This window comes from Sinocyclocheilus rhinocerous, unplaced genomic scaffold (genome assembly GCF_001515625.1).
Source record: "Sinocyclocheilus rhinocerous isolate Xijiao unplaced genomic scaffold, SAMN03320098_v1.1 scaffold1154, whole genome shotgun sequence".
Lineage (NCBI taxonomy): Eukaryota > Metazoa > Chordata > Actinopteri > Cypriniformes > Cyprinidae > Sinocyclocheilus > Sinocyclocheilus rhinocerous.
This window is the reverse complement of record NW_015627356.1, coordinates 729,158-742,592: the sequence shown is the minus strand read 5'-3', so window position 1 is coordinate 742,592 and position 13,435 is coordinate 729,158. Positions and strand designations below refer to the sequence as shown.

The window sequence follows — 13,435 nt, the reverse complement described above, 5'->3', positions numbered from 1 at the left end:
AAAACTATTGTTCTTGTTGTGATTTATTTCTTGTTTTTCATTTAATTCACAAGTTAACACTGCAAATTAAATGGTTTAATTTTTTTCTGCAGTCGAAGAAAGTAGCCTAAACTATGTCCGTGATTTCAAGATTATCAAGAATTATTTTTTTCCGATCTGCAGTCTAATAAAAGTTAAGAAAATTAGCCTATAGATCTATAGCCTACAGGCTAATTTCATTCTTTCTTCACTTTTAGCTTCTTCTTAAAATTTGTTATGAAGAATTTAAATCAACTTCATAACAAATAGGCTAGGCTAATGAATTTTCGTCATTAGCAATATACGAACATAACGAAAACCCCTAGCTATTCTATAAAACAAAATTTTCATAAAAAAATCATAAATCACGAATATGATGAAATAAAATTATATATATATATAAAATCCCGAATCTTTGAAACATGCATTGTATGCCTTGAAAGTGAAACCTAAAAAACTGCGTGCAAAAGAAAGCGATTGCAGGCTTTCGCGAGCTTCAGCAAATGAACTCGATGACAGATTGCACGCTTCCCAGCCTAAACAACCCCCCACTTGAAATTTAAATAAGATTTTGGCCATATTGCCCATCTAAATCATTCATCCCACACTCCTACTCTGGCTCGATTGCTATTCCTGAGGTAAAACACGCCCTTCTCATTACCCTACGGACAAAGAAATGTAAAATTAATAAATGCGAAAATAAATAAATGTAAAAATAAATAAATGTGGAAATAAATAAATAAATACGTAAATAAATACATAAATGTGAAAATAAATAAAAGTGGAAATAAATAAATGTATAAATAAATAAAATAAAAAATAAATAAATGTGGAAAAAATAAAAAAATACATAAATAAGGATATAACATTATAAATAATTATTTATATTTTCTTTTTTACTTTTCTTTGTATATTTATTTGTATATTTATTTATATTTTCTTTTTTACATTTCTTTGTACATTTCTTTCTTTATTTATTTCTAATTATGGCAGGATTGGCATTCCATAGTTTACAGCCTGCGTCTGCTCGCGCCCTCCTCTACCAAAGGATTATGTTTGATATTGATGCATTTGCTGAAATTTTCAGCATGTGTGAATATATATGTACAGCTCGTGTTTGCTTCTCTTGATGCAGATTATGTCAAGTAACTAGAGTAAAATGGAGTTTCATGCCAGAAAGTTTCATGCTAGCTAAAAATAAATAAATAAAAATCCAAAAGTACAATGTGGGTGTTTGTGCACCTCACTATGTGGGATGTAGTGCTGTGTAAGAGGATAGTTTCACCGAGATGAATTAAAGGGATAGTTCACTAAAAATTAATGTCATCATTCATTCAGCCTGGTTGTTTTCCTACAGCAGCAGTGAATCTGTTCTATATCCACATTAGTTTGCAACGCAGAATAAGCTTTTTTTCTGTAGGCCTAAATCCGCGATACTTCTGATTCGTTAGCCGCAGTTAAATAACTAGAAGAATAACAGAGTGCTGTAATCTGTAAATCTATTTGCCCTGCTAACCAGTCTGTTTATGATTAAGACATCATCGTGCAGCATAACTGACTGTTTTTGTACAGCTAAAATAACTGGAAGCAAATGACACCGGAAGTCATTCAAGCTACAAATAGCTTACATACATTCTGCTCTTACATTAAAAATAAAAGGAGAAGAAACTGCACAAACTTCATTGGTTCTTGAATGTAGCATGAAATTTATATATATTTATATTCTCTCTCTCGATTTTGAAAGCTGATGGAGGGGTTTCTCAGTGAATAATGACTTAATCTCCCCTCACAGATCGCGCACATTATTATTGCAGCATTTGAAGGCTGCACTATATTGATATTCCTCAGACATTCCGGTTTCTGGTTTCTAAAGCCTTTATATTAAGTATTTAACTTGCACAATTATTGCTCAGTGTTCAGACTCCATTCAGATTTTGATTTGTAGATAACGTTTTGACTTGCATTAATAGAATATTCACCATTTCAATCTAGATGTCTTTGCATACTGATTGGTCTTTTCTTTATTGTATCTGTTTAAGCATCTATAGCTATCTATTGTGTGATGACAACAGCAAAGCAGCATTTCATTTAGAACCAAAGACTAAAACTGAAACACGCCTAAAACTTCAGCACTACTTTTGTGCTGCTTTGCAAGAATTACATTTCCTTCAGGAAATGCGAACCTAGTCTAGAAATGCACTCTGCAGCACTAAATATTCTCTCTTATTCTGTTTCTCTCTCCCTCTCTCTCTCTGCTGCACAAGCTCAGGTGCTGGTTTCCTTTCACAGGTTGAACCTGTTGCTTTTATAATCAGTGCTGGTCTTTTATAGGCCTCGTTTTGAATACACACTAATTTTACTGCTGCTTCATTCCTGTAATGCAGCACCTTTCAAACGCATCAGTCGTGCGCTGCGCGTCTCCGCCGCTCATCAGATGCTGCTGCTGCGTGTTCACGGGTCCTCCTCCGGTACCACCGGCATTACTCACGCACCGGCGGAGTGAGAACAGCTGAAGATGATACTCAGATGAACAGGTCGGGGAAACTTTTTCTGGAAGATGTTCAGGGCAGTTTGGATATCTGATGGCCACGGCGATGAGTTTGTTTAAACGCAGTGGAGAAGGAAATTTAACAGGTGCGTAATTATCACTCGAGCATGAATCCCAGTGGCTTCTGGCGTCTTCTCCAGTTCAGAAGCTCTTTGGAGATCACGCGGGGAGCGCGCTAGTTGATGGCACTGCGCGCCGGGAGGACTTTGTTGTGGTTCGGGCAGGTTTTGCGCAGAGTTTCGCGGCTGCAGGGCTTGTGGTTCCGGCGCTCCAGCAGTCTGCTGTGTCTCTCCACCAGCCAGGACCACAATCAAGGGACCTGTTACAACCGCAACCGGTGTCCGAAGACGCATCAGCAGCAGCACTGCCCCTATCCGCCCTTTCCAGACTGCTGCTGCGCCTTCCCGGGGGATAAGAGGGGACATGAACCCCTCAGCCGCCGGTTCCTGGTGGCCATGAAGAGGCAGAACGTGCGGACGCTGTCCCTGATCGTCTGCACGTTCACCTATCTGCTGGTCGGGGCCGCGGTGTTTGACGCGCTCGAGTCGGACTTCGAGATGCGGGAGAAGGAGCAGCTGGAGGCTGAGGAGAAGCGCCTTCAGGGCAAGTACAACATCAGTGAGGATGACTATAAAAAGCTGGAGACCATCATCATGGAGACCGAGCCGCACAGAGCAGGGGTCCAGTGGAAATTTGCAGGGTCCTTTTACTTTGCCATCACTGTCATAACCACCATAGGTGAGTTTCGGCTTTTTCTCCGCGTGTCTTTCACGCAAGGTGGCGAAAAGATTCTCGTTTGGATATAAACGTGTGGTTTATTAGAGCTTTTTGCACTTCGTATGGTGTGATGGACATCGCGTGGGGTACCTGGTTAATCATTTCAGCGGGAGGAAAAGTCCAGACTGGGTTTTGTCTGGTGAGATGAAGGGACGTTATTAGTGCAGGACTCTGAATGCGCAGAAAATCACTGTTATTATCATACCACAGGTGTGTCATTTGTTGCAGAAAGTCCAGGCCTGTAGTTTATGAGTTCTAAGGCGATTATTTGCATTGAAATACATTTCTAACCTAAGTGTTGAAATCGTCACTCTATGTAATGCGTAACCTGAGCTGTTTGACAAAATTGCTGTTGACATATATAATGTCTATAATATATAAATAACGAGAAATTAACTCAATCAGAGATACAATACTGGAACACGCAAAACCCTGGCCTTCATCTGACCTCAGTGCGTGTGTTTGTGTGAAAGAGAGGTTACTGAGCCACTTCAGCATGTTTCATGTCCTCATATGAACTGTCATGATGCCTGATCATAAAGACGCGTTATGAATGTTTTATGTCGTGTGGTGCTCATTCACAGTGACTCTTGTTCTGGTGAGTTGTTCTTTCAGCACCACGGCACAAGACAAACTTCACTGCGGTCCACACTATCACATATGCTGTGAACATAGATGCTCATGCCAAATTGACAGATGTTTTATATCTCAATGCACTAAACAACAATAAAGTAATTACTATTCCCAAATCTCTTTAACAATCATTATGCAATGCTTAACAGATCAGTAGCTCATGCACATAAAAATCTGAATATGAAAGCATACGGACAAAATCAAAATGACAGTTTAATGTTATTTCAAGCTATTTTTATGACATTAGATAATGAATTATATAATTTAATTACTTTATTGTTGTTTGTTATAGTGTTTGTTGCATGTTTGTCTTCGTTTGTTGTATGTAAGTGTGGAGAGCAGTGAAGTGTGGCGTGGTGCTGAAAGAACAGCGCACCAAAACAAGAGTCACTGTGAATGAGCATAATGAGTGAATGACATAAAACATTCATAATGCGTCTTTATAATCAGGCATCATGACAGTTCATATGAGGACATGAAAGGTGCTGGAGTGGCTCAGTAATATCTCTTTCACACAAACACACGCACTGAGGTCAGATGAAGGCCAGGGTTTTGTCTGTTCCAGTATTGTATCACTGATTGAGTTAATTTCTCAATGCATCAACATTCAGTGTCATTAATGGTGCAGTAGTAATGCTGTAACATCAATCCTCATGCAACAGGTGCCGGATGCAGCTACAGCTGGGTCTCCCCTCACAGATCGCGCACATTATTATTGCAGCATTTGAAGGCTGCACTATATTGATATTCCTCAGACATTCCGGTTTCTGGTTTCTAAAGCCTTTATATTAAGTATTTAACTTGCACAATTATTGCTCAGTGTTCAGACTCCATTCAGATTTTGATTTGTAGATAATGTTTTGACTTGCATTAATAGAATATTCATCATTTCAATCTAGATGTATTTGCATACTGATTGGTCTTTTCTTTATTGTATCTGTTTAAGCATCTATAGCTATCTATTGTGTCATGACAACAGCAAAGCAGCATTTCATTTAGAACCAAAGACTAAAACTGAAACACGCCTAAAACTTCAGCACTACTTTTGTGCTGCTTTGCAAGAATTACATTTCCTTCAGGAAATGCGAACCTAGTCTAGAAATGCACTCTGCAGCACTAAATATTCTCTCTTATTCTGTTTCTCTCTCCCTCTCTCTCTCTGCTGCACAAGCTCAGGTGCTGGTTTCCTTTCACAGGTTGAACCTGTTGCTTTTATAATCAGTGCTGGTCTTTTATAGGCCTCGTTTTGAATACACACTAATTTTACTGCTGCTTCATTCCTGTAATGCAGCACCTTTCAAACTCTTTTCTGTTCAATGAAAAGTGTAAATGTTAATACATTAACTAACTAATGGAACCTTATTGTAAAGTGTTTCCCATGTTTTAAAATTATAAGATTCAGTTTCTGTCATTTTATCAAAGAGGATAGAGTGAGAAACCAGTGAAGAGCACAAAACATCAAATAATTCTATTCAATGATGATGTCACTTCCCATTTCTTGGAGGATGATGTCATCAGGCATTTGTTCATTTGAGGGATTAACATGAAAGTGAGACTAAGGACACAAGAGAAAAAAAAACTAAATTAGTTACCAATTAAAAAAAAATATTCAGAAGAAATGGTTTGATTGAAAAATTTTCATAGAGAAAGAAAAAAAATGAAGAAAAACCTAAAATATTTCTTAATAAATAGTCAATTTTTCATGTTAAAATTAGTATAGTACCCAAAGACATGACAAAATGACAACGCATAAACTATAACAAGGTCAGAAATTAACCAAATGCCAACAAAATGAACAAAAATACCTCACAGTGAATTCCTTTTTGTTTAAATTTTATTAGTGTTATATTTCTTTTCTTTTAATTCGTTTTATTTACCTTTAAACATTTAATATGTTTCATAATAGTTTGTATTGATTTATGTATGCATGAATTTATTTTACATGAATTTGTTTTATTATTTTTATTTACCTTTTAACATTCGATATATTTCCTAACACTTTATGTTTATATTTATTTATTTTAATATTTATTTATTTTTATTTACTTTTTAACATTTTATTTTTCATAAAAAAAAAATTTTTATATGACAAAAAGGACATCTGGTCAAGCCAGAGCAGTGAAATGATTCAAAATTTTCCCCATGTTCACTTAATTGTGAAATTGTAGACAAAAGTTAATCAAATTAAACTAATATGATTTCCATCTTTAAAAAGTGAGTTCAATATTTTAAATCATATTTGATGTGCACAGATAAATGTTGTGCATAACATCTCAGCATTGCATATTGCGTGTGCACACATCAGGTCTACTGTACAGAATGTGCTTATACAGCCTGAATGTTGGTACTCACTGTGTTGTGTGTGTATATATATATATATATATATTAACTTCATAACAAGTGGATGACTGTGCAAAAACATTAGAATGACTGACTCTAGACATCCTCATTATCTCATCTGTGTGTTTCATCGCATTGCTGAGAAGGAAAATATTGTGTGTGTGTGTGAAGCCACACCTCAGCAGACAACAGCAGACAGTGACAATACTGCAGCGCACTGCACGTGTGTGTGTGTGTGTGTGTGTTTACACTACTGCAGTATCGCTCAAAGCATCCTAGATCTGATGATGAGTATATAAGTAGCTCAGTTTGTGTAAAAAATAAGTGCAAACTTAACTTTCCGTATCACCTGTTATGTATTTGAGATGAATTCTCGTTTTAAATAATAATAATCTCGTGGATAAAATAAATATGGTTTTTAATTGCATATACAATAAGACTGGTCAAAAATAAAAGGATTTACTAGATTAATACAGTTTTAGAGTTTGTTTTTACAGCCTGAATAGGTTTATCTGAGATTGGCATTATTTTTGTTTTTATATGGACAATCAGACTTCTCCCTTCATAATGTAAAACATGTACTCTATTTGTACACTCTCAAAAAAAAAAAGAAAAAAGAAAAAAAAAGGTACAAAAGCTGTCACTGGGGCAGAATCTTTTCAAAAGGTACAAATGTGTACATTTAAGGTACTTATATACATCCTTTAGGGTAAATTGGCTACAAAAGTGTACTTTTTTTTTTCATCTAATCAATTCCTGATGAATAAAATCCTATTTTCTTTCAGAATAACCTGCTTCAAACAAAAATATGCCCAATTATGAAAGTAAAACGGGTTAAAAACTGCATTTTTGTGTTAACTTTATGATTTCTGAAACTTTAGCATAAACCATCTTATGAATTCTATTTGGAAGTGTCAAGAAACATCAGCGTATATTAAATTACAAATCATGCACGTTTAAAGCGAATTCTTCCTGATTCACCAGTTGTTTCTCTTTTTTGACATTTATAACAAGTTTTTAATTGTGGTTTATTTAGCACAGCGCTTTATTTGAGAATAATTCTGCCTGGATTGCTTTTTAATTCCTAAACAATCAGTAATTCAGCGGGTGAGATGTCAGGGTCAGCTGGCTTAGATGGATGCTGTATAATTTTATTCAGTTCAGTACAATGAATTGCATTGAGCTGGCACATTCAGTCTGTCACTGCTGAATGTATCTGCACAGAAATGGAGAATTGTGGTTTGTATTTCAATTGATCTCTTGAGTTTGGATTTTGAAATGGAACTGGCTCGATCCTCAAGTGACCAGGTGGCTCAGCTTGGCACGTAAACACGTACATTAGCAATGTAAAGTTTTAGCATGAATGCAGTTCGCCTCTTTCCAATCCGATAGAACATTAGAGCAAACACTCAAGCTGTGAGACAAGAATGGGCCATATTTAAATCTTTAAAATAATATCAATTTCATTATATTATTATTTTTACAAGTTAGTTTCAAGATTTCAGTTTATATTTAAATGAAATTCTCTTCAAAACAAGCACAAAACTTTAACTAAATCCAATGTTATTTTGCTTTAAACTACATTAGTTTGTGTTGTCACACGTCCAGTGAACAGTTCAAACAAACGAGTCAGTTTAGAATGTCTGTGAATTACAGTATTTGATGGAAACTCAAACAAATGGGTCCAAAAGTCATATTTTTCTTTTATGTTTATTTACTTTTTAACCTATGATGTATTTCATAATATGCATTTTTTATATTTATATATTTATTTTATTTCATGATAAATTATTTTAATATTTATTTTATATGCTTTTTTTAACAAATGATGTATTTCATAATATATTATTTTATATTTATTTACTTTTTAACATTTGATATATATTTTGATATATATTTTTATTGTTTTTATACTTTTTAACATTTGATGTATTTCATAATATTCTATTCTAAGATTCACCCTGATCCTTGTGTATTATTCACTGCTTTTTTATTTTATTTTGTAATTAACAGTTATAATTGTTCAGACTGACAATTTATTAAGGTTTATGGATTTAACTGAAGTATTAGACTTTTATATTAATATTAATAAATAAGTGACATGTTTTTATAGGGTTAGGAAAATGTAATTTTATAAGTAACATTTATAATTGTTCAGAGTGACAGTTTATTTAAGTTCAGTATTAAAGTTTTATTTAAAATATATTTGATGTGTTTTTATAGGGTTAGGAAAATTATATCGATATAATATATAGAAGACATAGAAAAAGAGTTTAAAAATGCCACTGAAAATTAATTTTAGGGTACAAATATTACCCCTTCTTATATTAGGCCTACTCAAAATATTACCCGAAAGTCATAAAATATTTCTTTATCTTGAAAAATAAAAATCATTACCTGAAATAATGCATCCATAAGCAACAGTTCACACACTTGTTGATCTATCTATCTACGATTCTTTTGAGCACAGTACGAGTGTTTTTAATAATTAACAGATGTATTAGTTTTGATGCCGTAGATGTGCGGTAGTGTGTATATGGGGGGTGGAAATGTCAGAGTAGGTTTGGTTTCCGCGGAGACACTGTGTGTCTTGGTCATGTGTGCGGCGCTAACTCTGCATCGAGCAGATTGCACGGGGAGCTGGTTCCACTTGCCGTGATTAATTGCTCGGAATGTTTCCACCTTTCCGCAGAGGCTGAGTGCGTCTGAGTTTGTCCATGCAGCATGTGCTGTTCCGTATAGAGGCGCCCCTCCGCTGGTTATCACGCTTTACCCATGATGCACTGCACTGAGTTTGGAGAGCTGGAAAGAGTCAACCTTGGGGCAGTGGAAAAGACGCTTCTGTTTGTTTGCAATCTGTATTTAAAGTAAAGAACCACCCAAACTAAAGCTGTTTGAACTACAAGCAAATACTTTTTGAAATTTCAAAATAATTATTTGTTATATTACTCTAAAAGTTTTGCTTTGTTGGCAGCGGTGTGATAAAAAAATGCAGACAGCCACATTTCCAGCCCAACCAGTGGCAGCCGCAAAGTAAAATGCCACCAAATGCAAAAAAAAAAAAAAAAAGTCTTATACTCTATTCATTTATATTTATTTATTTTTTATTCTTTTTAGTGGTGTATTTATTTTCTTTTAATTATTCATTGTATTTATTAATTATTCAATAATTTTATTGTATTTTATATTGATTTATTTAGGAATACATGCACTTGTTTTACATTAATTTGTGTTATTTTATTTACTTTTTGAGCATTTGCTACGTCATATTTTATTTTTATATTTATTTTAATATTTTATGTAATTTTTACTGTATACTGAAGCATGCATGTGCTTATTTTACATTAACTTGTGTTATTTTTATTTACTTTTTAACATTTGCTTTTTTTAATTTTAATTTTTATATTTATTTCGTTCATTATTTTATGTACTTTTTTAACATTTGATTTACTTATTTAAATTGTATTATTTCTATTTACTTTTTACATTTGATGTGTTTCACAATATTTATTTATTTATACTTGTTAGCATTTGATGAATATTATATTTTATATTTATTTATCTATTTTTATGCTTTTTAACATTTAATGTAGGCCTGCTTCATAAGTTTCAGCCTGATCCTTGTGCATTGCTTACAACTTCTTATTTGATTTTACAAGTAACTGTTATAATTGTTCAGATGGACAATTTAAGTTAATTGATTTAATTGAAGTATTAGACATACAGTGGGTACGGAAAGTATTCAGACCTAAGGGGGTCTGAATACTTTCCGTACCCACTGTAAATATAAATAAATAAGTCAGCTGCTGTGTGTTTCTTTTTTTTTTTTAAATAGGATTAGAAAAATATTCCATAATAAAGATATGAAAAATGCCCCTGAAAACCAATTCTAGGGGGCAATTCTGAAGTTAATATATCATCCTCTATATCTTGTGTCCACTTACCTGTCTTACATTCATGATGATAAGAGGTTCAATGTGTCCTCCCACACTTTTCAGATCAATCCTACACTCCTGATTGTGTCTATCCTGGTACTATCATGAGTTTGGTGCAGGATCTGTTTGACAGACAGACCTGTTTGAGAACAGTCATGATTCCTTTTGGTGACATCATTGGCACAGAAATGATCCATTTCACATTCCCAAACTGTTCAAGGCTCTATCTGGCTGTCCATAAACACAAGAACGTGCCGTGTGTGATCAGCCGCTCAGGCAGATCAAGAGTTCTAGATCTCTAGAGCGTATGGAAAATGTAGCAATTAACATTCACATCACAAGCGTTCTCGTTCCATAAAGCACAAACGCTTGATTGCACAAAATGTAAAGTTTGCAGCAAGCAGCAGCATCTTGGATCAACAGCAGTGGCTTTCATCAGCGTGTTACTGTGGAAGCATTAGACCGCTCACACTCCTTCTCTCTGCTGCTATTTTTAGCTCCAGCTCTACAAGCGCACAGTCACACTCGGTTGCTTATCCAATAAAGCTAAATCGATTTTCCACTAATTTCCAACATGCTCTGCGTATCTATAACTCATATAGACTATATCATCTGATGGAAGATCCTTATACCAACCAAAATAAGATCTAAAAAACATGATAAAAGCATCTGTTTGTCAAATGCTCTCTCTATCTATCTATCTATCTATCTATCTATCAAAAGTACCCTGTATGTGAACATGTACCATGGTAATACTATGCATTTATTTAGGCATGTACCATGGTAATACTATGTACTATGTACAATAAAACTATGCATGTATTTATATATATTTACTTACTTACCACAGTAATACTATGCATTTATTTAGGCATATACCATGGTAATACTGTTTGATTTAAAAAAAAAAATGTATTTATGCATGTACCACTTATTCATTCATTCATTTATTTAGGCATGTATCATGGTAATACTATTGATTTATTTATGCATGATGGCATATTAAATTACTGTGGCAGTATCATGATATAGCTACGGTTATACTATGGTACATCAAGATATGCCATGGTACTAAAATTAATTTATGTTTTTTTCTTCCAGTTATACCATGGTGCCATCATGGTACATGTCCAAAAAAAAATAAAAAAATAAAAAAATGTGGTGCCATGGTACTTTTTGTACTGTTTTGTTGTTGTTTTTAAAATAGGTTTCACACATTTTTATGTACCATGGTAATACCATGTTTTTTGGGGTGTGGTATCATAGCAATGCCATCCCTTTTGTACATGTGGTATTTCTGGAATTTTGTACATGTGGTCTCTCTCTCTCTCTCTCTCTATGCATAACTCGTAGCACTGCTTTGAGCACAGGGGATGATTTGACCTTGTCTCTTTCTTTTTCATCCAGTGACTCGGATCATCTTCCCGTTCACGGAGAACTGCGGAGATGGGAATCCAGCTCAGTTCGTTTTCTAGATTAATTTCAAACAGTTACACTGCTTTTTTCCACAATGCCTTCTCTATTGCGCAACGGTAGCTGCATGGCACTTGGCCATTTTTATGAGTGATCTGTTTTTCAATTAAGTTCAGCCGGCTTGCCGTTGAGGTCTCTCTCTGCTGACTAAACATGCGGTTACAACGCTATTGTCAAGGGGAAATGGATGGCGCTCTTAAAAGGGTGTTTTTATATTGTAGTACATTTTTATTTATGGGGGTTTTAACAGGTCAGAGTTATATGCTGTGCACTGTTGTTTTCACACACCGGACAGGTGCTGCACTTCACTGACGGGTCAAGCTAATGAATGAATACAATAAAATTGCAAAAATATAAGTTATTGCACTCATCATATTAAAATAAGCCACAAATATGCATCATATTGACCTTACAGTGTAACAAATTAATCTAGGTGAGAACTGATTTAGCAGAATTTGGTTGTTTAAATCACGGCAGTTGAAAAAAATAAAATCACGTAAATTAATTTAAAATATTTCTATTATTTAAAATAGATATTAAAATAAAATAATATTATTTTAAATATTTTAAATTAAAATAAATGTAATTATAATAAGTAATATCTCTGTCTTATCCGAATTTAATAGGAGAAAATTATTGGTCATCCAATCTTTTACATTTTTAACACACTCTGTTAGCTTAGATAATTTAGAAGTTTCATCTGGTCTCGTTGAGATATATAGTTGAGTATCATCAGAATAGCAATGGAAACTAATTCCGTATTTTAGGGGTAACGTATATTGAAAATAGCAGAGGACCTAGGACAAATCCTTGTGGCACTCCATATTTTACTTTTTTCTCCATTTGCGCTCAAGACTACGAGTTTTTTTCTTGAGAGAATGGGTATTACTGTTGTACCATGGCACAGTACGTTTTTCTCTAACCTTTTTCAATTTGATGGGGGCAACAGCTTCTAATGTATTAGAGAAGATAGTGCCCATGTTGCTAGTCATTTAGTCTAGTTCATGTGTATTGATGGGTACACGGAGCAGTTGAGATAAATCAGGCAGGTTATTTGTGAATCTGTCTTTGCTTAAGCTCCATTGGCAGTGTCTGTAATGCTGTTGATTACTAGAGGAAATAAATGACAAATGTTCAAAACACTTTCATTGTAAGTGCATTTTTCAAAATATGTTAAATAAATTTTAATTAAAATCAATATAATTACATTATAAATATTAGGGATGCACCGATACCACTTTTTCCAGTACTCGCCCGATACCGATACTTTTATTTTTGGTACTTGCCGATAGCGAGTACCGATACCGATATTTTTATTACATTTGTACATTTTTTAAATATTGGGTACAGAAACCAAAAGAGTATGTATAATGTTAGTTGGTTAACTTCATTTATCAAATAGATACAGTCAAACCAAAATCTATTTAGACACCTTCATCTTTTCTCACATTATCACAGTTTATTCGCTATAGTTTAGAAAATGGTAATAAAATATGACAAGAACTCAGAGTTAAACTATGTCAGAACAAATTCAGCTTGATAATGTCACATAACTTTGATAGAAAGGTATGTAATAGATTACAATCAACCAAAATAATTCAGACAGCTGTTAGTATGACAGTATTTACACAACTATCAATACTTAGTCGGGCAACCCTTAGCCTCAATGACAGCCTGTAGTCTCCTGGGCATGCTGTCATCCAGCTTCATG

The 13,435-nt window shown here is 34.3% G+C and overlaps 1 protein-coding gene across 1 annotated transcript in view; it reads left to right on the top strand.

Moving 5' to 3' along the window:
* Nucleotides 1-2,988: 2,988 nt before the first annotated feature.
* Nucleotides 2,989-13,435, top strand: part of LOC107727349 (potassium channel subfamily K member 9-like) — a 44,981-nt gene continuing 34,534 nt past the window's right edge. Inside the window, exon 1 of the mRNA XM_016537195.1 lies at nt 2,989-3,304. Within this exon, the coding sequence (XP_016392681.1) occupies nt 3,022-3,304 (283 nt within the window). The 5' untranslated portion in view covers nt 2,989-3,021. The remainder of the gene's footprint in view (nt 3,305-13,435) is intronic.